General features: G+C 47.6%; 2 protein-coding genes across 2 annotated transcripts; both read left to right on the top strand.

Moving 5' to 3' along the window:
* Positions 1–16,832: 16,832 nt before the first annotated feature.
* On the top strand, positions 16,833–19,743 carry LOC147973930 (uncharacterized). The gene is made up of 4 exons (XM_087524843.1): positions 16,833–17,750; positions 17,877–18,074; positions 18,192–18,483; positions 19,604–19,743. Exons 1-4 carry the CDS (start codon positions 16,833–16,835, stop codon positions 19,741–19,743), a joined length of 1,548 nt encoding a protein of 515 aa, XP_087380969.1.
* Positions 19,744–21,933: 2,190 nt separating this feature from the next.
* On the top strand, positions 21,934–23,735 carry LOC147973929 (uncharacterized). The gene is made up of 3 exons (XM_087525134.1): positions 21,934–22,929; positions 23,025–23,222; positions 23,346–23,735. The coding sequence occupies exons 1-3, from the start codon at positions 21,934–21,936 to the stop codon at positions 23,634–23,636; spliced, it is 1,485 nt and encodes a 494-aa protein (XP_087381260.1). The 3' UTR covers positions 23,637–23,735.
* Positions 23,736–24,051: the final 316 nt, after the last annotated feature.

Genomic DNA, 24,051 nt, shown 5'->3' with positions numbered 1-24,051 from the left:
CGGGGTTATCAGTATTGTACCGGGACCACCGGAGGGGTCCCGGGGGCCCACCGGGTGGGGCCACCTGTCCCGGGGGGCCACATGGGCTGTAGGGGGTGCGCCTTGGCCTACATGGGCCAAGGGCACCAGCCCCACTAGGCCCATGCGCCTAGGGTTTCCATGGGGGAGGAGTCCAAGTGGTGGAAGGCACCTCCAAGGTGCCTTGGGGGGGAGGGAATCCTCCCCCTGGCCGCCGCACCTAGGAGATCAGATCTCCTAGGCTGCGCACCACCCCCCCTTGGCCTCCTATATATAGTTGGGGAGAGGAGGGACTTCATACACCAGCCCCTAGCGCCTCCCTCTCTCCCCGTTACGTCTCTCTCTCGTAGTATAGGCGAAGCCCTGCTACTGTGACGCCCTGCATCCACCACCACGCCGTCGTGCTGCTGGATCTTCATCAACCTCTCCTTTCCCCTTGCTGGATCAAGAAGGAGGAGACGTCTCCCGTCCCGTACGTGTGTTGAACGCGGAGGTGCCGTCCGTTCGGCGCTTGGTCATCGGTGATTTGGATCACGTCGTGTTCGACTACATCATCACCGTTCTTCTGAACGCTTCCGTGCGCGATCTACAAAGGTATGTAGATGCATCCAATGACTCGTTGCTAGATGAACTCCTAGATGATCTTGGTGAAACGAGTAGGAAAATTTTTGTTTTCTGCAACGTTCCCCAACAGGAGCACCTTGGTATAAAGAAGCATGAGGAGGTATTAGTCGCCGATGAAGAATTATATCCATTCAAACAATGATGGCGCCCCTCGATTGAAGATTAATAAAGAATATATTTTCTAGTTTTTCCATTTCCAAATTAGATATGAGAAGTACATTGGTCATGTAAGGAGTGTTTTTGACTCAAATGTCTTAAATGCCGTTTTAATTCCAGATTTGTATGTCGGAATTTTGTTAGTTGATCTTACTTTTACTAATAAAAGAGGCTATGACCCTTTCAATATTGAGATTCTTTTGCTTCCTAATTAATGCGGATAACATTTAAGTGTTGGATGCTACTAAGGATTCTATAGGTGGTTGAATGGAAATGATATAAAATTATTAGCGATGACAAAAGTGCTCGCTAATACTATAATTATGGTTGTTATTGCCTTAGGGATGACGACCACACACTATCTCGTCATTATAAGAATAACGACCGGAAAATTAGTTTTAACGATGGAGCCTACTACGACCAGCATATTGTGGTCGTTATTGACCTTTAGCGACAACAATGCGACTTTTAACGACCACATATACGGTCGTTAAAAACCTTTTTCCTAATAGTGATGATGTCCGGCCTTCTCCCATAGTTTGGACTTTTGGATGGATGAGTTGGCTGGAGCATGAATTTAATATGGTAACTGAGCAAAGAGGTCTTGAGTTCAACACTCTGCTAACGCAGTATTAAATAAAACAATTTTGCGGCTTACATCGATACCATGTTAAGGACTAAAATAGCCTAGACGTGTGTTGAAATACATTGCTCACCTTCCTTCATCAGTTCAGACTGATGGGTGAACTGACCAATAGCATACAACACATGGTGACTTGCACCTTCCCTATGATTTTTTTACCCCACTTCATAATTTGTCCTAAAATTTCTGTATGCACACTTATCCGTGGACAAAGGGAGTAGTACTCCCTCCGGTCTTTTTTACTCTGCATATAAGAATTGTTTAAAGTCAAATTTCATAAAGTTTGATCTTATTTATATGAAAAAATATCAACATCTACCATGCTAAAGTTATACAATATGAAAATTTAAATCATGACACATCTACTGATATTAATTTCATATTGTGGATGTTGGTATTTTTTTATAAAGTTGGTCAAACTTTACGAGGCTTGACTTTAGACAAATCTTATATGTGAAATAAAAAGGACCGGAGGGAGTATGTCATGGAGAGAAGCATCACAGGCAAAAATTTCGACTTTGCATTAAAAGCTCTGCTCAAAGCTACGGAGTATATAATTCAGGAAGGGAAGCCTAATCGAAAGCACAAGATCTCTCAATTCTACCGTAAACTAGTATCATAAGGCGCGCATGGTATTCCCTTTGTTCACAAATATAAGATGTTTTTGGATATTTTTAATATGGATTATATATGAAATGAAATAAGCTAGAATGAACACACTAAAATGTGTCTACATATATCCGGTTAAAAAACCCTAGAATATCTTATATTTATGAACGGAGGAGTACCGTTTTTTATATTAGGTTCGCATCTGTATCGATTATATCTTAAATAAAAATGATAAAAAATAATTGGATGGTTGAGACTTATCAAACTGAATTTAAGGAGGGCCGACCGTGGACACTGATCTTAACATTAACAAAAATACACGCAGCTCGGGAACGGAGATACATAACCATATTATACATGGGACTCATGCATGCCGTACACGTATTGGAGATTACAAAACTTCATTTGCGTGCATAGGCATCGACAAGGGGAGACATAACGATTCCAAAACGAACAAAGAAACGAAAGCTGATAGTAGACACTTTTTTTTTTGCGGGAACAGATAGTAGACATTCATAGCGACAAAAGGACACCGATGGCCGACCATGTACCGATCGACATGCCAACAAGCATGAAGTACTTTTCTAAACAAAATCACATGTAGATCATAAACATTTGGAGCCTAGAACACTAACAAAATCACAGCGCTGCACGTAAACAATGGAGGAGCACACTCTATTGACTATTTCAGTTTGTCCATCAGTTTGGGGGTGACAAGTAGTATTAAAAAGTAGCTTAGTCCCCAACTTAGCCCATAAACATCTTCAAAAGTGGCTAAGAAATTTAGTATCACGATCTGAAACAATAGTATTTGGCACACCATACAAGCGAATAATTTCACGAAAAAACAAATCAGCAACATTAACAGCATCATCGCTTTTATGACATGGTATAAAGTGTGCCATTTTCGAGAATCTATCCACGACAACAAATATGCTATCCCTCCCCTTCTTTGTTCGAGGTAAACCTAAAACAAAGTCCATAGATATATCCTCCCAAAGAACACTAGGTACAGGCAAAGGCATATATAAACCATGAGGATTGAGTCGTGACTTAGCTTTTTGACATGTAGTGCAGCGAGGAACAAAACGCTCAACATCCCGTCTCATCTTTGGCCAAAAGAAATGTGTAGCAATTATATCCTCCGTCTTCTTGACGCCAATCATATCATAGACCATGCGGTGAGATAATGGCCCATTCACGAGAGGCCCCCCGCGTCGCCCCCGCTCGGGCGACTCGGGCGGGATCTAAAACCCTAGCCGCCGGGGGTCCCCATCCGTCCTCCCCTCCCTTCGCCGCCGCCGAAGGACGCCGCCGGCTATAGCCCGGGGCTGATGGCGGTGGCGGGGGTCTTCCCTCTTGCCTGCGCCGTGCGGGCAGTGCGGAGCCCCGCGGCATGGGTGGCACGGCCGATCTGGCCTGGCGGCGCGGCGGGCCTGCCTTCCGACGGCGGCGCGGCGGCTGCCTCGGCCAAGGGCGGCGATGGTGGGGTGCGGCAGCCGGCCTTGCCTCTTGCTGCGTGGCGGCGTTCGGCGGCGGCGGCCGGGTCTGCGGCGACACAACATCTGACCTCGGATCGACGGTGGCGGCATGGAGGGCCTGGCGGTTGGGTCGGCACCATGCGGGTTGTGCCCTCCGGACAGATCTGATCTAGCCGGTGCGGCCTGCTCCATGTGCGGCGGCTCAGATCGGCGGCGACCCGTGCACACAGTACGTGATGAAGGTTCTTCGAGCGGATCCGGGTGAAAACCTTGTGCTCGGCTTGATGCCAAGACCGGCGTTGGTGGCACCCTATGGTGCCATTACCTTCTTGAAGGCATCGCCGTGGAGAAGCTCTAGACCTCTATCCTCTACCTCTGGGGGAAACCCTAGATGAGTTGATCGGATGACGGCGGCACGTTGGTGTCGTTTCCTCCTTGGGGGCGTCATTCTTGGAGGCGTACATGGGTTCGAGGGACCAGCGGGCGCCTTTTTTGGTGGAGCGGTACTTCATACTTCACATTGATGACGGCGGATCTCGGCGGCGTGGTGTAGTGGAGACTCGACGTCCAATGCGCGGTGATGGACTCGCGCAGGTGGAGGTAGTTGTTTGGCGTCAAGGTGGCGTCTATGGCGGCGTGGCCTGACAAGGTAGAAGTCTCAATATCTGCTCTGAAGACGGACCTGTGGAAGATGGCGGCGACGACACATGTGAGTGCGTCAGACCAGTTTATGCCCCAGACGCGGTATGTGGCTCGGCTGGGGCTTCTTGCTTTTGATGATAGGCTTAGGTGAGTAGACCGGGTATTTGGTCCAGATAGCACCCCTTTATCATATGGATAGAAGTAGTGGCATATGTTGCCAAGATGGCGGATTCAGGCATTTTATTGTAATACTTTATAAGGTCCTCGTGAATAATCAATAAAGTGGCTGTATGCACCTTCCAGATACAGAGGCCGGGGGTCTTTCTCCTTTTTAAAAAAAAACATGTACCATTACTTCAAAAGAAAACCAGCTGCTCATTCTTTTTCACACTTCTACGATAACCTTACCGAGCAAATATGTCGTTTCCTGGAAGCAAGACACACCACCATATACCGAAAAGTGCCAACAGCTACCGAGCTCCATGGCTCTTGGTATTTGAAATTGTTGAAAAACACACTTGCAGTTCTCAAAACAATCTTAAAACAAATACTTAAATACATACACATATTCCTAAGGCCTGGTAAATCTGGAAAGGAAATACTTTGTATTTTGGGAAATCAAAAAAGAGAAATTTCTAACAGAAATGACCCCCTTTTTCTCCTATATACTGTCAAAAATTTGTTTTTTCTATAGCCCAAAACAAAACGAGATTTCTATCAAAAGATGCCAAGGGTATTTGGAATGTGTATATGTATCCCCAGGAAAATTTTCACGTTTTTTTGAAACTTCAAAAACATGAATTTCAAAATGTTTGAATATAGAGAGCACTGGAGCTCGGGTGCTGCAAATTCTCTCTCCACCATATATAGACTAATGCCAGAGAACCATACATATAAATAAAATTTCCATAATGAAGGTTTAACAGAAATAAAAATAATACAAATGTAGCAAAGTAAACAAATGCAACAAAGGAAAAAACACTCAGAAAATTAATCTAGATGCCCTAATATCTCTCGACTTTTCGTACATAGCAGAAGATGCGTCTGCATCACGTGAACAATGGGTATATTTCTGATGCAAACCAGCTAAGTTACCCACAAGACTGCAGTTGACTAATCATGGAATCTGCATCCACCCACTTACGAATTTTGAATGGGTATATTTCTGTTGTTTCCAATAGAAAAACAATTGTCGTATCACTTAGCTTGGTGATAATAGTGACGGTGCCAGGAACTCAAAGTTGTGTTGTCAAATATTTCTGAATAGTAAACAAAAATAATACAAATGTAGCAAAGTAAACTAAAATAATACCAATGCTACAAAGAAAACAAACACTCAAGAAAATACATCTAGATGTGAAAATACCTCTCAATTTTTGGTACATAGCAGAAGATGCCTCTACATTAAGTGAACTCCTAATTATCGATGCAATCAGCTAAGACGCCCCACGAGACTGTAATGGACGAATCATGGAATCTGAATACACCCACTTTGAGCAACTCTAGTATAGTCGCTGTGGGAGTCCTGGATTAAAGGGTCTCCGGACAACCGGACTATCTTCATTGGCCGGACTGTTAGACTATAAAGATACAGGATTAAAGACTTCGTCTCATGTTTGGATGAGACTCTACATAGCGTGGAAGGCAAGCTAGGCAATACGGATATGTGTATCTCCTCCTTCGTAACCGACCTTATGTAACCCTAACCTCTCTGGTGTCTATATAAATCGGAGGATTTTAGTCCGTAGGACAACATACAATCATACCATAGGCTAGCTTCTAGGGTTTAGCCTCTTCGATCTCGTGGTAGATCTACTCTTGTACTACCCATATCATCAATATTAATCAAGCAGGACGTAGGGTTTTACCTCCATCAAGAGGGCCCGAACCTGAGTAAAACATTGTGTCCCCTGCCTCCTGTTACCATCCGCCTAAGACGCACAGTTCGGGACCCCCTACCCGAGATCTGGCGGTTTTGACACCGACATTGGTGCTTTCATTGAGAGTTCCTCTGTGTCGTCGCAGTTAGGCTTGATGGCTCCTACTATCATCGATAGCGATGCAGTCCAGGGTGAGACTTTTCTCCCCGGACAGATCTTCGTATTCGGCGGCTTTGCACTGCGGGCCAATTCGCTTGGCCATCTGGAGCAGATTGAAAGTTACGCCCCTGGCCACCAGATCAGGTTTGGAAACTTAGACTACACGGCTGATATCCGCAGAGACTTGATCTTCGACGGATTCGAGCCTCTGCCTTGTGCGTCACGCGGTCATGATGAGTACGATTTAGCTCTACCGTCGTACAGTGTTCAGGAAATCACACAGGCAGCCGCTCCGACCCTCAATTCGGAGCCAGTTGCCCGTCCATGGACGGGTGGATGGACCCTACCACGGAGGCCTTACCCTCAGCGGCGATCGAGCCAAACATCGACCTTGCCTTGCACGAGAGCCGTGTTGTTACACTGTCGGATCCTTCTCCGGCCACGGACTCCGAATCGCCTGCGCCCGTTCCTATCGAATCCGATTGGGCGCCGATCATGGAGTTTACCTCCGCGGATATTTTTCAGCACTCGCCCTTTGGCGACATACTGAACTCATTAAGGTCTCTCTCCTTGTCAGGAGGATCCTGGCCGAACTATGTCTGGCAGGACTGGGATGCGGACGACGAAGAAATTCGCGGCCCACCCACCACCCACTTAGTAGCCACTGTCGATGACTTAACCGACATGCTCGACTTCGACTCCAAAGACATCGACGGTATGGACGACGATGCGGGAGATGAAGAGGAACCACTGCCCACAGGGCACTGGACAGCCACCTCATCATACGATATATACATGGTGGATACACCCAAAGAAGGCAATGTCGACGAGATAGCGGAGGATGACCCCTCCAAGAAGCAACCCAAGCGCCGACGTCAGCGGCGCCGCTCTAAGTCCCGCCAAAGCAAAAGTGGTGATACCGACACATGAAATAATAACACTCCGGATAGTGCCGAAGACAACAACAATCCCCTCCAGCAAGATTTAGAGCAGGAGGATGGAGGAGCCAGTCCTCCTGAGAGAGCGGCAGATGGAGAGGCGGAGGATGATAATTACATGCCCCCCTCCGAAGACGAGGCAAGCCTCGGCGATGACGAATTCGCCGTGTCAGAGGATCCCAACAAGAGTGCTTCAAACGCCGGCTTATAGCCACGACAAATAGCCTTAAGAAAAAGCAGCAGCAGCTTCAAGCTGATCAAGATCTGCTAGCTGACAAATGGACTGAAGTCCTCGCGGCCGAGGAATATAAACTCAAGTGCCCCTCCAAGAGTTACCCAAAATGCAGGTTGCTACCTCGACTGGAGGAAGAAGCGTATGACGCGGCTGATCGACAACCTCGTGGCCGCGATAGAGAGGCATTCCAGCCAAAAACTCAGCCTGCACCCTGACGCCATTCAAATAAAAAGGCATGAGGAGATACGCCAGACCTGCGAGACATATTGGAGAACAAAGCAAAGCATGCAAGATCGATCTACGGATCACGAGGGCGTGCCACTATGCGAGACGATAAATGTCACGCCGGATACAGTAAAAGTAAATCCGGCCGGGCCGAACACAGCGGGCAAGACCCATTCGAGCTGTGTCGCGATATAGCCCAATACAGAGGCGCCGCACACCCCTTATGCTTCACAGACGAAGTAATGGATCATCAAATCCCAGAAGGTTTCAAACCTGTAAATATTGAATCATACGACGGCACAACAGATCCCGCGGTATGGATCGAGGATTTCCTCCTCCACATCCACATGGCCTGCGGTGATGACTTACACGCCATCAAATACCTCCCACTAAAGCTCAAGGGACCAGCGCGGCATTGGCTTAACAGCTTGCCAGCAGAGTCCATTAGCTGTTGGGAAGATCTGAAAGCCGCATTCCTCGACAACTTTTAGGGCACTTATGTGCGGCCACCAGATGCCGATGACTTGAGCCACATAATTCAGCAGGCAGAAGAATCGGCCAGGCAATTCTGGACTCGGTTCCTAACAAAGAAAAATCAAATCATCGACTGTCCGGATGCAGAGGCCCTAGCGGCTTTCAAACACAACATCCGCGACGAATGGCTAGCCCGGCACCTTGGTCAGGAAAAGCCGAAATCTATGGCAGCCCTCACGACACTCATGACCCGCTTTTGTGCGGGAGAAGACAGCTGGCTGGCTCGCAGTAATAACATATCAAAGAACCATGGTACTTCAGATACCAAGGACGGCAATAGCAGGTCACGTCGCAACAAACATAAACACCGCATTAACAGTGATAATACCGAGGGTACGGCAGTCAATGCCGGATTCAAAGGCTCTAAACCTGGTCAGCGGAAAAAGTCATTCAAACAAAGTACGCCGGGTCTGTCCAGCTTGGACCATATACTCGATCGCTCGTGTCAAATACACGGCATCCCAGAAAAGCCAGCCAATCACACCAACAGAGATTGTTGGGTGTTCAAGCAGGCCGGCAAGTTAATTGCCGAAAACAAGGACAAGGGGCCACATAGCAATGATGAGGAGGAGCCCCGGCAGCCACACACTGGAGGACAGAAGAGGTTTCCCCCACAAGTGCGGACGGTGAACATGATATACGCAACCCACATCCCCAAGAGGGAGCGGAAGCGTGCGCTCAGGGACGTATATGCGTTGGAGCCAGTCGTCCCAAAGTTCAACCCATGGTCCTCCTATCCGACCACTTTCGATCGCAGGGGCCATCCCACTAGTATCCGTCACGGCGGATTCGTCGCACTGGTTCTGGACCCAATCATTGACGGATTTCACCTCACTCGAGTCCTTATGGATGGCGGCAGCAGTCTGAACCTGCTTTATCAGGACACAGTGCGCAAAATGGGTATAGACCCCTCAAGGATCAAACCCACAAAAACGGCCTTTAAAGGCGTCATTCCAGGCGTAGAGGCCCATTGCACAGGCTCAATTACACTGGAAGTGGTTTTCGGATCCCCGGATAACTTCCGAAGCGAAGAGTTAATCTTCGATATAGTCCCGTTCCACAGTGGTTATCATGCACTTCTCGGGCGAACCACATTTGCAAGATTCAATGCAGTACCGCATTATGCATTCCTCAAGCTCAAGATGCCAGGACCTCGCGGGGTTATTACAGTCAATGGAAACACAGAGCGCTCTCTCCGAACGGAGGAGCACACCGCGGCCCTCGCAGCAGAAGCACAAAGCAGCCTTTCAAGGCAATCCACCAGTTCGGCGTTTCAAGACCCGGACACCTTCAAGCGCGCTCGGAGCAATCGGCAACTAGACCGCTTGGCGCGATCTGAGCTCGCGTAGCAATGTGGCCCCCACCCCAGTCCCAGCTGAACGGCGAAACTCGTGCCACGCGTACATAATTACGCATTAAAAATACCATGGGCACAGGTGGGGAGGGGGGCACAACTGCGGCACGCCCCAAGACGCGGCTTAAATCGCACTAGGGGCTACCCGTTTGGTTATTTTTCTCTTTTTCAAGACCTTAATCTCTGGAAACTCTGTCCGGCAGCACTATTGCCGAACACATGATGCAGCAACCAAGGAGGCAGAAAGCTACGTCACACCACGGAATTCCCAGGTGGATTACAATAACGAGCGAAATATTTGATTTAATACTGTTCCTCAGCTTGCCCTTGGAAGGGACATAGTCCTACTCTTTTCTTATCGCACCATCGGTATCATTCTGCTTTAACGCACCTTTTTGAATAAACAACGCATAACATTACGACTATTATTGCATTCTTGTTATATATATATATATATCTGTTCATTAATGACGCCTTGCAACCGTACACTTTAATACGGCCAATACACCAGGGGCTTACGTACCTCGCAATATGGTGTGAAAAGTCCGAACACTTTCACAAGTGCGGCACCCTGAACTTATAGCATTATATGCATCAGCTCCGAATCATGTCTTTGGTCAAATGTTGGGTTTGCCCGGCTCCTATGTTTTGGTACCTTACATTCCGCTCTATCGACTAAGGTAGCGCTAGGAGAACTACTGCGATTGTGCCCCGGTTCTGCTGGGCTAAAGCACCTCAGTAGAGAAAGCTAAAACTAACTGTCATGATAAGGCGAGAGACTAGTCGCTGTTCGGCGAGGTTTTCGAGTCCCTAAAGACTTATGCCGCTTAGAGCGAGGGGCCAGCCCTGTCCGGCTTAAAGGCGTGTATCGCGCCCCGAATTCGGCCTTTCGAATACCAGGGGCTTCGCCGGAATTTAAAATTATAGAATTCTATGGCTAAGTGAGAGTGATAAAGCATTATTAGTCCGGTTACCTTGTTCGTTGTGCTGAGCACCTCCCTCGAAGGACCCAAACATGGGAACAAGAGTGCTCAAGTTTATCCCGAACACCCCAGCACTAGTGGCATGGGGGCAGAAGCCGAGGACTAGCCATCTCTCAGATTGGATAAACAGCCAAACAGAAGGTAATATTTTAAATTCACACAAGCGTTGCATAGCGCATATGAAACAAGTTTTCATCATACAGGATCACACGAGCAAGTTTACTCAAATATTACATCCTTTGAACATTCGTCCGCTACAAGACGGGCACCCTTCAGGACACCCTCATAATAAATTTCGGGGGTGCGATGCTCCTTGCCCTGCGGCGGCCCTTCCTTGATCAGCTTCACAGCGTCTAGCTTGGCCCACTGCACCTTCACACGGGCGAAAGCCCGGCGTGCACCTTTGATGCAAATGGACCGCTTGACGACCTCCAGCCATGGGCAGGCATCCACAAACCGCCTCACCAGGCCGAAGTAGCTGTTCAGAAGGGCGTCGACAGGCCACAGCCGGACTATAAGGCTCTTCATGGCCTGTTCGGCCGCCTTGTGCAGCTCGACCAGCTGCTTTAGCTGGCCGCTCAGAGGCATCGGGTGTTCGGTCCCAGTATATTGAGACCAGAACAGCTTCTCCGTTGAGCTTCCCTCCTCGGCCTGGTAAAACTGTGCGGCATCCGACACGCTGCGGGGCAAATCTACGAATGCTCCTGGAGAGCTCTGAATTCGGGTAAGTAATCAGTAATTTACTTTTACATGGTTGCTCTGCATATAGAATGCCTTACCCGCCGCTATGTTCTTCATTGCGTCGATCTCCTGGAAGGCCTTTTGGGCTTCGGCCTTGGCACTTTTTGCGCTCTCGAGGGCCGCGGCAAGCTCAGACTCTCGCGTCTTCGAGTCAAGATCCAACGCCTTGTGCTTCGTCACGAGAGCCTGGAGCTCTTACTGCACCTCGCCCACCCGAGCCTCTTGCTTTTCTCGCTCGGTGCGCTCCTTGGCCGCTTTATCTTCGGCCTCGGACAGCGTTTGCTTTAGGGTCGCCACTTCGGTCGTGATCCCTGGCAAATTCATGATGATCCTGTCATTTTGCAATCGCACTCTTTTTATACATATCCACAGACTAGGTACTACTTACCTTTGTTCTCCTCGAGCTGCCTCTTGGCAAGGCCGAGCTCGTCCTGGGACCCTTTAAGGTCCTGCTTCAGTACGACGACCTCCGTAGTCAGTGCGGCGGACGCCAGCAGCGAAGCCTGCATACGCGTATTGACATACTCATATTAGACTCCTGTGATATTGTTTGATCCTCTGTTCGGCTTTTCTTTGTGAACACCGAACAGAGCATCAGGGGCTACTGTCTATGCGGTAATATTTTCCTATATTTTAAACACTTACCTCAAAGCCTGTTAGAAGGCTGGCATAGGCTTCAGTCAATCCGCTCTTGGCGGACTGAACCTTCTGGATCACCGCACTCATGATAGTGCGGTGCTCCTCGTCGATGGAAGCGCTGCGAAGCGCTTTCAGCAGATTGTTCGGCGCCTCTGGATGGACAGAGGTCACCGGTACAGGCGTCTCGCCCCTCTTAGAAGGAAGCCGCCTGCCCGAGTCCGAAACCACTTGAGGTTCCGGCGCGGTGTTCGGCTGAGGGCCGAACTCGGAGCTCTCAGGGGCCTTGTCCCCCCGGCTCCCGGAGTCCGGGAGGCCACCTTGAAGCGCCTCCGGGACTGTCTCCCCTCGACCCGGTGCCTCATGAGACAGCACCTCGGCGTCGTCCGCAGGATGAGGGGAGGTGACGGTCGGGACTGGATCGCTATCCATATCCGACGAGCCCAGGGAGCCGTCCGATGATACATCGATACAGGCTCGGGGCGGCCTGCATAATCATATTTCGGCGTTAGGTGAAGTAGTGCGACAAAGGAATACTATGAGTTACTCTAGTATCCGAATACTTACGAATTCCCCAGGGGCTTGGCCCTGGGTAGCCACTCGTCTTCGCCGTCGGCGGCGGTGGTAGAGCTGTCCGGGAGGAGAGTCCTCCCCTTCTTGGACCCTTCGGCCTCCCCAGTTGGGGCGACCTTTCTTTTCTTGTCTCCCCCGTTTGGAGGGGGAGCATCTTCTTCTGCCTCCTCGTCTGCGGGGGATGATTGCGCCGTAGAGTCCTCGGACGGTGAGTCCGATGACGCCTGGCGTCGGGAACTCTTTTGGGTTCCCTTGGCCTTCTTGGTCTTCTCCGGCACCGTATAAGGAGCCGGAGTCAGCATCTTCGCCAGAAGAGTGTCTGCTGGGCCTTCGGGCAAAGGAGCTGGACAGTCGATCTGTCCGGCCGTCTCCTGCCAGTCCTGTCAAAGGTACGAGAGTTTAGATCCCGCATGGAGTCTATCTATGAAAAATAAGTATCCTGTAAGAGGTAAAGCAGCTTACCACGCTGGCTTGGCGCTTCGCGCTGAATCCGCGATCCTCAGTAATGGGAGGAGGGACCTCGGCGCTCTTGAACAGCACCCTCCAGGCATCTTCGTGCGTTGTGTCGAAGAGCCTGTTCAGAGTTCGGCGCTGCGCCGGGTCGAACTCCCACAAGTTGAAGGCCCGTTGTTGGCACGGGAGGATCTGGCGGTGGAGCATGACCTGGACTACGTTGACGAGTTTGAGCTTCTTGTTCACCATGTTTTGAATACATGTTTGGAGTCTGGTCAGCTCTCCCGAACTACCCTAGGACAGGCCCTTCTCTTGCCAGGAGGTGAGCCGCGTGGGGAAGCCAGATCGGAACTCGGGGGCCGCTACCCATGTAGGGTCTCGCGGCTCGGTGATGTAGAACCACCCCGATTGCCACGCCTTTATGGTCTCCATGAAGGAGGTCTCGAGGCATGTGATGTTGGGCATCTTTCCCACCATGGCGCCTCCACACTCCGCCTGGCGGCCGCTCACTACCTTCGGCTTGACATTGAAAGTCTTCAGCCATAAGCCGAAGTGGGGCTTGATGCGGAGGAAAGCCTCGCACACGACGATAAACGCCGAGATGTTGAGGATGAAGTTCGGGGCCAGATCGTGGAAATTCAGGTCGTAGTAGAACATGAGCCCCCGGACAAATGGGTGGAGGGGAAATCCCAGCCCGCAGAGCAAATGGGTGAGGAACACTACCCTCTCATGGGGCCTGGGGGTGGGGATGAGCTGCCCCTCCTCTGGGAGCCGGTGCGCGATGTTGTCGGGCAAGTATCCGGCTCTCCTCAGCTTCTTGACGTGTCCCTCCGTGACAGAGGAGACCACCCACCTATCTCCCGCTCCGGACATGGCTGGAGAAGGTTGAGGTGGGAAATGCGAACTTGGACGCTGGAGCTCGAGTGTGCGAAGGTGGATGAGCAAAGGAGGAAGAAGGCGTGGACGAAAAAGTAAATCCTTATCCTTTTATATGGGCGGACGAAACTATGCGTCCCCACTAGCCTGGTAAAACTCGCTTGTCCCCCAAGCGCCGTAATCGATGGCACGGTTGGGTTACCCACACCCGTATTGATGAGAATCCCGTGATAAGGGGACACGATCTCTGCTTTGACAAGACGTGTCAAAAAACTGCCTCGCGTTATGTGCGGGGCTAGTTAAAGGAAACGGTTTGAATAATCACCGGGCCGTGACATAATGTTGTGTTGCCAAAACAAGTCAGCAAATTGGATTTGTACAAATATTATTCTCTCTACGGTGGTATGTGGAACTTATTTTGCAGGGTCGGACACTATCCTTATATTCAAATTCTTCCGTGGTATATTCGGAGGAGGAACCCGCCTTGCAATGCCGAAGACAATACTGCGCGCCGAACTCATCGTCATTGAAAGCCTGGTTCAGGGGCTACTGTGGGAGTCCTGGATTAGGGGGTCTTCGGACAGCCGGACTATCTCCATTGGCCGGACTGTTAGACTATGAAGATACAGGATTGAAGACTTCGTCTCGTGTCCGGATGGGACTCTACTTGGCGTGGAAGACAAGCTAGGCAATATGGATATGTGTATCTCCTCCTTTGTAACCGACCTTGTGTAACCCTAACCTCTCCGGTGTTTATATAAACCGGAGGATTTTAGTCCGTAGGACAACATACAATCATATCATAGGCTAGCTTATAGGGTTTAGCCTCTTCGATCTCGTGGTAGATCTACTCTTGTACTACCCATATCATCAATATTAATCAAGCAGGACGTAGGGTTTTACCTCCATCAAGAGGGCCCGAACCTGGGTAAAACATTGTGTCCCCTGCCTCCTATTACCATCCGCCTAAGACGCACAGTTCGGGACCCCCTACCCGAGATCCGCCGGTTTTGGCACCGACAGTCGCCATATTGGCAGCCTCCATATCACATATAGAGCGTGCTCCATGTCGATATCAAGGTCGCAGCCGATATGTGCAAACACATAATCGCCATAATAGTTGCCTCCTTATCGTGGGACCCAATTGTCAGTAGGTCATCTTCTTTTTTTTCAATCTCCGATGCCTATATACTTAGTTAAACCTAAGCATGGCGGCGAGGAATTGGACGACCACGAGCAAGATGGCGAGAGCGAGGTCGATTCCGATGGGTTATCTATTTCAGTGGTCCGTTTTGGTATCGATTTTCAGCTTCGGGGTGCTGATTCCGGCAGCGGCGACGTGGTTCGGCCGACGATGCTTCAAATTGTGAGAAGCACTATGATAGACATCCACATGGATGCCTCATTTGATGCTTCCCACAATTTCAATCATCAAAGTTACCTGTTACCACTGAAAATGAGTTGTGTACAACCACTACTTTGATACCAATCACATACTTTTGGATTTCAAGCAATACAAAACGAACACATTTTTTTCAACTGACACCAAATTTAGTAATTTTGGAGCCATGAGTTCTGATTCTGCCGTGAAGTGGAAATACGAGGATGTATAATTGAAGTGATTGGTGGGAGAACAGGAAAAGTTCGCAAATGTGCCTATGAGCCATCCAAACTTACCAAAGAAATCTATTGTGACGCACTACCCATGGTAATACTCAAGGAGTGCATGCATCCATAACATTTTTTGTAGGGGTTTTACTCCATGACTGGGAGAGGCAAAATCATCACATGGTATATCTTTTTTTGTTGAGTTGGTATTTTATGACAGTACTGGTGGGCCTAGCAATGAGATCAAAGTTTAATGGCTGGCTGTAAAATTGAGGCAACGTTGCCAGTCCCGTCCATCTTCAAGTGGAATGATCGGAACTAGGGATGCAGAGCGGCGCCCAATCCTCCCCACTTCCTAGTCAAAATATGTCAGGTTAGTTATAATTCTTCGGTTCAGATTTAGCTTACTTTGAACTAACCTCACCTTTGTGTGGGCTTATGCGGGATCCTTGCATGCATCCCTAATCGGAACCTTTTTTTTACAAGCCATAGTGTTATGTTGCTCTGCGTGCTTTCATTTTGTTGATAGTATTTCGAGAGCATAGCTACTAAAATAATGCTATAAACATCATTCAAAAAATTTAAGCTGCTGCTTCATATTGTTTTCTGATTTTGAAAGCACAAAGCATGGTGAAATACTATAAACATGACTATCATATGTTTTGAAAATTAAAATAGTAAAACTGCATCCCTCCATGTTGCTAATCCGTCAGTTGCGAGGGTCATCACCGGTTGTTGTATTCACCGAAGAAAGCGACTGAGGAGTCTTCCTAATTGTCAAATGGCCTGGCAACAAACTAGATGGCCCTGGAATGGGACATGTAAGAAAACAAGATGCTCAATATATATTGATACAAATTGTTTGACGCCGAAGTGCATAACTAAGAACTCCATACTATATAAGCTTACAATAAAAGTTAACTCTGTACTAAGTTTTATGTTAATTCAAAGTCGGACTCACCTCAAGTCTTTTCTCTGAGAAGTACTCCCTCCGTAAACTAATATAAAAGCGTTTAGATTACTATTTTAGTTATTTAAACACTCTTATATTAGTTTACAGAGGGAGTACTCATCTAACGTCTTACATTACATTATGAGAGGGAGGGAGGAAAAGTTTACTCCTCCATTAAGCATTTTTAAATCAGAAAGTGTAATGCCCACCATGGAGGCCTCCGCGTGAAGTGAACCTACAAGGCAACAGCACTATAGTTTCTTTACTAGCTAGTCCAGGACTCCAGGGAACCACCTATGGTTTCTCCGTCATGGATTTATTCTCCGGTCTCAAACTTAATCCGCTGGGCACAAACCCTTCCATAGTAGTATACGCTTCGACAATGCTGTCACCTGCCAGCACCACCGCTCGGCGCGCGTCGTCGTTGCCGGCAGCCGGAGCTGGCAAACTAAGCCATAATTAAGTAGGGCGTACTGGAGCTGCAGTGCACTGGTTCGTCGGTCGATCCATGCATGGATGAGGTCGTAGAGCGCCGTCATGGCAGACGCCCGGAGCTACGTGGTCTGAGCGGCGGTGGAGGAGCTGACCTCATCAGCGCCCTCCCGACGGACCTGCTTCTCCAGGTGCTCATCCGCCTCCGCTGCGCCCGTGCCGCCGCGCGCACCGGCCTCCTCTCCCGCCGTTGGCGGGGCCTCTGGAGCCGCCTCCCGGACCTCACCTTTCGCGACGTCGCCCCCGGCCCGCTCCTAGCGGTGCTCTCGTCGCTCGGACCCAGTGGCGCGTCCCTCTCCCTGCTCGACATCCGCGTCCCCTTACAGCACAGGGTCACCGTCCGCGCGGCCCACACATCCTCGCTGCTCCTGGCCGCCGCGAGGCTGTCTCCGGCAGCGGTCCGCTTCGTCACCTCGCAGTGCCTAGAGGAGCCGTTCGTGGACGTGGACCTGTCCCACTGCTTCCGGCGCGCCGCCTCGATCGAGCTGCGCGGGCAACACCTCCGCTTCGCCGACCCACGGTGGGAGCTCCCCGCGCTCGAGAGTCTGTCCCTCGCCGGCTGCCTCATCGATCTCGCCGTCTTGATCCCGCTCTGCCCACGCCTGCGTGTGTTCAGGGCGGCCGGCGTTTCTGTCGGCAAGGACGCAATCACTGTCCTCTCATCGTCGCTGCAGGAGCTCGTAGTGGAGTCCAATAGCACAATGACACATCATATCCACGTGGAGGCCCCCCTGCTGAAGCAACTGGTGATGTCCTTCCACATCTCCGGCGAGCTCAACGTTTCAATATCGGCACCAATGTTGGAGAAGGTCACGTGGCGGTGCTTGTATTCCAAAGTGACTGCTGGGCTTGGTCTTTGGGGCCTCTCGGGAGTGAGACTATTGATGGAGGAGAGCAATGTACGGTGCCATGCCCTTTGCCTGCTCATTCTTGCCAAAGTATGTTTCTCCCCTCCTTGTCAGTCTTACTAGATTTGCACTAAATTATACTCCTCCCGTGTTTTTGACTTAGTACAACTTTAGTATATATAATATTTGTGATTTCATGAAAGATTGTTTTACCAGTATTCGCACAGTGATCCAGGCGAGGAGCTCCACTTTGCGGAGGAGATAGAGAAACATATGATTACCGACTTCTCTACTTTGGAGCTACATCTCACAACTCTAGAACATGCATTTGGAGCATTTCTGTTGCGACTCCTTGGGATGCATCGGATTCGTACTGCTACACAAAGCCTTAAGATCTCCCTAGATAGATTTGAGGTAATTTGTATTTGTGTTGTATATACAACAATAAAATATTTCTAGGTGTGCTTCTTGATACAAGGTCTCAATTCTGGAGAATATACTACACATTGATGCAATTCATATTTGTTCTAGATGAACGGCGATGGATGCTCACTCCTACAAAATTGTCCTTGTCATGAGCCTAAAAACTGGAGAACCCAAACTATCTCCTTGACCAATTTAGGAAAGCTAGAAATCACAGGATTCGAACGAGAGGATCATGAGTTTGATACCTTGAAATTGATACTTAGATCCGCACCAATGCTTAAAAGGGTTAACATGGGACTATCGAAAAGGTTCACACCCGATGATGATTGGTGGACAAAAATACACAACATCTTCGTCGTTTATCCTTCTGTAGAATGCAACATTGATCATAGTCCGGGTAAGCACGTTTCATGCATGATTACCATGCTCCTAGATGCAACAATTTGTTTTTATCTATGTATAAAGACTAAATTTCATGCTTTAGTATTGATCAAGTAATATTGTTTGGAAACCTTTATATCTTTGTCATCTTACTGCCCTTCATGCTTAGAAAATTTGTTGTGTGGCTAGGATATGTTATTAGCATGTCAATTATTCAGTTTAGATCAAGTTAACTAAATTAGTTTGTTCATGCTCAATTTGGTTCCTGTAGAAATGGCCATTGTGATGCTACATGATGTGTGTGATGTCTTTTATGATGGTTTGTTCTCTAGGCTATGTTTTCTTTTAGTGGGGCTCAAAGGGCTGGAATCATGATTCTATATAAACTACAATGTGATGCCAAATACATGACGCCCTAGAAGACATGCAGTCAAATTCTCTATCTTTTCCCACTAATTATTAAAAACTTGCCTAGTTATATTCACTAGTTAAAAAGAAGATATACCACTAGATTTTTCATGAAAGTAGTTTCATGATTTTTTTTATAATTTCTTACTTACATATTAATACAAAATAATTAGGGAAACTATTTCATGAAGAGTGTGTGAAATGTAAAACATCGCATATTTTGGAACAGAGCGAGTATAATTCGTTCAAACCATATGTTTTGCTTTGTGTATATCAAATAATATATTGTTTGCCCAGTTCACTAAAGATTGTTGGCTCCTCACCCGAAATTGGTTGAGTATGCTATATTAGTGCATATTTTCTTTCAGGAATATATTCTTGTTGAAGTTGCACGCACATCCTTAATTTTTTTGTTTCTATTCATAATGACAACTGGATAGTTTTTCTTGTAACTTCATAGTCCATGCAGGTTGTCGTACGTTTTGCACCACTAAAATTTAGTATCATATAAAAGAATTAGTTTTTGGATTAAGTAAAGTTAGTTATCTCATTTTATTTCCAAGGGCGTCTGAAAAGAAACTTTCAACTCTTCATCATTACAAGATTCATAAACTCGTTGAGAAAGTTGTGATTAGCAAGATGTTTATAAAGGAAAGCTCTAGTTACATTTTTTGATCGTGCGCTGATGTTTTTTTATTTGTGACTGTCCATAAAGGTTCCATTTGCAGTTGATGGCAAAACATCAATTTCTAATACCCACAGGAAGATACTGACCAGCCAGTTTTTTGCTCGATGCAGAGTGAATGCACACCAACGGAAGTTGTGCATCAACATGATTCTCGGAATTACAGTTGTGGATTCAAGATGATCGCTGACAAGATCACCTTCTGCCACACAGACCAACTCCATTATCTTGTTTCAGATATTTGGTTGGTGGTTTCAGTGAGTAAACTGAGCCACGAAGGTGGTACTATACAATTCTAATGGAGCAACATGCCCAAAGTGTGCAATCATAGTTAAAATCATTTTATACCACTCTTAGTTAAGTATTTGAATGGTTGACTATACCTTATATACAACTTTGTGTCATTTGTTTCATTGGCATGCAATTAATTGCCAATATTAGTGTAGTACAACTATGCAAGAGATAGTTTAATAAGCACATACATATTTCCGCGCTCCAATTATCTCAAGCCTATGGTAACTAAACATGTGAGTTTAGTTGTTCAGACTTGCAACATTTGACATCTAACGTGAACCATGCTAACTATGTTGAGTCTGGACTGCATTTTCCGCTTCTGATAAGTGCATTCAGCAAGATTCCTTGTGTACCCTATTTGTTATCTACTCTCTCAATTCCCGACACGTAAGGCTTATCTCAAAACTAGCCAACTTCTGAAGTTTCAGTTTAAGCCCCCTTTATCGTGCATTAATACAAATGAGTAGAGATTAATAAAAGTAACATCATGAAACAACCAGTAACCCTACTGGGCACCCATACATTTAATTCCTTCAAAGCAGAATAATGTCTCCATATTAAACCGGATGTTAATAAGCACTGCAGACACTTTTCACAATAAATATGGGAGTCTGATTTTTCTGCTTTGGTTAGTACGATTTTGGAGCTTGGCCATACATACTACTCCCTCTGTTCCTAAATATTTGTCTTTTTAGAGATTTCAAATGGACTATCACATACGGATGTATATAGACATATTTTAGAGTGTAGATTCACTCATTTTGCTTCGTATGTAGTCACTTGTTGAAATCTCTAGAAAGACAAATATTTAGGAACGGAGGGAATAGAAGCAACACAACTACCCCTTCTAGTTTGTTAAGCTCATCCCAGAACTAAGATATTTCCTAAGAGTAAGGCTCATTGTCTTGGGAATAGGCAAATATAATTGTCCCTAGCTACATTAAATTCTGTCAAATTTGGTTCTCAATGTGGAATTTATCAACCGATGCAAACGGAGTATAAGAGGATCATGCATGCAGCATTAATATATTGTCTAGCACTTAGTAAGGTTGATCACAATAGGAAGTATCATATAGTAATATCATGCATGCATATGATACTAGTGTATGATACTATGTCCGCAGTGCACGTGATCATAGATTGATATCATATGATACTAGTGTATGTCAGTGGCCACAATGGGAAGGCTGCTCGCTCCTTCTTGATTGATGTGATCCGTAAGATAAGCCTAATAAACCGGAAATGTCGGAGTATATAATCGATGTCCTATGTTATTCCGGTGGGCCCACACATGCTTTTCTTACATGTTAGTACTTAAATTTATATAAGTTACTGCCGTCGTACATGATTTTCTAGTTTAGGGGGCATAAAGCATGGTAAAATATTGAACACAATTGTATACACAGTGAAACAACAGCGCAAGTGTCTACTCTCTTACTAAAGGTGTATGCTATGAAAGGTGACAAGTTATCGGGATGAGTTTTTCGCGTCTTGTAATGGGTCAAACTTTGTTGAGCACCCCATAAGGTGTCTTGGCCCTTATGCCTTGCTCTTATTTAAAAAAAATGAAGGATGTGTGCATCCTGGGATGGGCTGCAGATAGCTTCAAGATATATCCCAGGAGGTATAACCTTTCTTTTCGGAAAAAATACATACACGATGAAAGCTCCAAGATGGCCGCCTCTAGAACTCCGTTCGTAGTTGGCCAAACAAGGAAACAAGATTGTAAAAGATGTACGCATCGTTTGTTGCCCAAGTGTGTATAACAATTAATCAATTAATTAAGAGCTCCACTAAGCATGCGTTAGCACAAATAACTCCATTAGGCAATCAGAAAGTTTCTTGGCCGGCTTATACCCACACATACTGATACTGCTCATTCTTCTAGGCATAGATTTCTTCTCCCGTGTTGGGTCTTTCATGCTCTCAATTTAATACTGTAAGCCTTTGCACCACAAACTCAATCCTCAAACGTGACCTCTTCATCTCCAATTCCAGTCTCCTCGCCTCGATCGGCCGGCCCCAGCTTCTTCACGTCCCCTTCATCTCCCTCTCCTGCACTTCATCTGGTGGTGTTTCATGGACGAGGATAGAGCACGCCGTCATGGCACACCTTCGGACCTAGGAGGCGAAGGAGCCGACCTCATCGGCGCCCTCCCGACGGACCTGCTTCTCCAGGTCCTCGTCCGCCTCGGCTGCACCCGCGCCGCCGCACGCACCAGCATCCTCTCCCGCCGGTGGCGCGGCCTCTGGACCCGCCTCCCGGGGCTCACCTTCCGCGACGTCGGGCCCGGCCTGCTCCTAGAGGCTCTCTCCTCGCTCGGACCTAGTGGTGTGCCCCTCTCCCTCCTCGACATCCACATCCCTGAACCACAGCACAAGGTGCCTGTCGACCGCGGCCCTAGATGGGCCGGTGGCCGACCGAGAAGACAGAGTTACCGATTACAACCCCTACATCCCACCAACCAGGTCTCCATGCTGCTCCGCGCCGCCGGGAGGCTCTCGCCGGCGGCGTTCCGCTTCAGCCACCCGCACGAACTAGATAACCCGTACGTCGATGTGGACCTGTCCAGCTTATTCCGTCGTGCCAACTCCATCAAGCTTGACGCACAGTTGCTCTGCTTCCCCGAACCGCGGTCTGAGTTCTCCGCGCTCGAGAGTCTATCGCTCTCCGGCTGTCTTGTTCGCCTCGCCGTCGTTGTTCCCCTTTGCCCGCGCTTGCGAGTGCTCAAGGTGGCTCACGTTTTCCTCCAAGGCGACGACATCACAGTCCACTCGGTGACGCTGCAGGAGCTCGTCGTGGAGAACGAGGTCGTCAACACAACAATAAGACGTGTGGACGTCGAGGCCCCCGCGCTCAAGCAATTGACCGTGTTCTTCCGCAACAGTGGCGACCTCGGCGTCTCTGTTTTGGCACCAAATATGGAGAACGTCTCGTGGTGGTGCATCTATTCCGGCGTGAGGGTTGGGCTTGGTCTTTGGGGCCTCTCCGGAGTGAGATTACAGACCAAGGAGAGCAATGGACAGGGGGTTCTCCCTCCCGTCCATGTCCTGTGCCTACACATGATTGCCATGGTATATACGCCTCCTCCTCGATCTCCTGCTCAATTTACTTTGCTGACTGCATCAGATTTATGATCATAATGTCCTTTCCAAAAATTGTTTGGCAGTACCGACACAACTATCCAGGTGCAGAGCTCGGCTTTGCGGCGGAGATAGAGAAGCATATGGTCGCCAACTTCTCTGGTTTGGAGGTACATCTCAAAACACCAGGACATGTGTTTGGAGCATTTCTGTTGCGACTCCTTGGGATGCATCCATTTCGTACTGCTACACGAAGTCTTGAGGTCATCCTACGGAGATTTGAGGTAATTTATCGATGTTCTTATTGTTGAAAAAAAATTAGATCAACTAAAAGGTTCTAGCTAGGCACATTCTTTAGCTACGGCTGAAAATGTATAATACATTGGTGTATGTCACATTTGTTTCAGAGGATTGATGGATGTCCACCCGATTGTCCCTGTGATGAGCCTAAGAACTGGAGAACCCAGACTATCTCCTTGACCAATCTTGAGAAGCTGGATATCATACAATTCAAAGGGGTGGATCATGAGTTTGATTTCTTAAAACTGATATTTAGATGTGCACCAATGCTTAACAAAGTGACTGTGGAGCTGCCAAAAGGGTTCACACCAAATGATGATTGGTGGACAAAAATACACAACATCTTCATAGCAAATCCTTCAGTGGAATGCAACGTTCATTGTACTCCTGGTAATTAAGATGGTTTCATGTGTGATTACCGTGCTTGTAGATATAACAGTTACCTTTATATTTGTACAAAGCCTAAATTCATGCTTCAGGATTGACTGCCTTATGCCTATATTTTCTAAAGCATGTATACCTTTTATCACCTTAACGTCTGCATTATGCCGATCCTCAAAAAAAAAACGTCTGCATTATGCCTGTTTATACCTTTGTCCACTCAATGCCATTTTGAATATGTCGTTAACATATCAATTATTCATTGTATGTCAAATTAATGTAATTAGCTTGATCTTCCCCTATATTTTTATTGTATAAATGCTCATTGTGATGCTACATATGTTTCAACATGTGTGCTGTCGTCTTTATGTTTGTCTTCTGCTTAGGTTATGTTTCAATTGAGAGGGTCCCAAGGACAAGGCCTATGACGAC

Source organism: Triticum urartu, chromosome 5A (assembly GCF_056163025.1).
Source record: "Triticum urartu cultivar PI428250 chromosome 5A, HENAU_Tu73, whole genome shotgun sequence".
In the NCBI taxonomy this organism is placed as follows: domain Eukaryota; kingdom Viridiplantae; phylum Streptophyta; class Magnoliopsida; order Poales; family Poaceae; genus Triticum; species Triticum urartu.
The sequence above is the reverse complement of the archived record's forward strand: the minus strand, read 5'-3'. Positions and strand labels throughout refer to the sequence as shown.

Bases quoted from the DNA above. Each gene is read 5' to 3' on its own strand.
- LOC147973930 (XM_087524843.1), top strand. From the start codon at position 16,833: ATGGATGAGGTCGTAGAGCGCCGTCATGGCAGACGCCCGGAGCTACGT. The intron at 18,075-18,191 runs GTAATTTGTATT...TATTTGTTCTAG, and splicing joins TCTCCCTAGATAGATTTGAG to ATGAACGGCGATGGATGCTC. The intron at 18,484-19,603 runs GTAAGCACGTTT...TTCCATTTGCAG, and splicing joins CAACATTGATCATAGTCCGG to TTGATGGCAAAACATCAATT.
- LOC147973929 (XM_087525134.1), top strand. From the start codon at position 21,934: ATGGACGAGGATAGAGCACGCCGTCATGGCACACCTTCGGACCTAGGA. The intron at 22,930-23,024 runs GTATATACGCCT...ATTGTTTGGCAG, and splicing joins GCCTACACATGATTGCCATG to TACCGACACAACTATCCAGG. The intron at 23,223-23,345 runs GTAATTTATCGA...CATTTGTTTCAG, and splicing joins TCATCCTACGGAGATTTGAG to AGGATTGATGGATGTCCACC.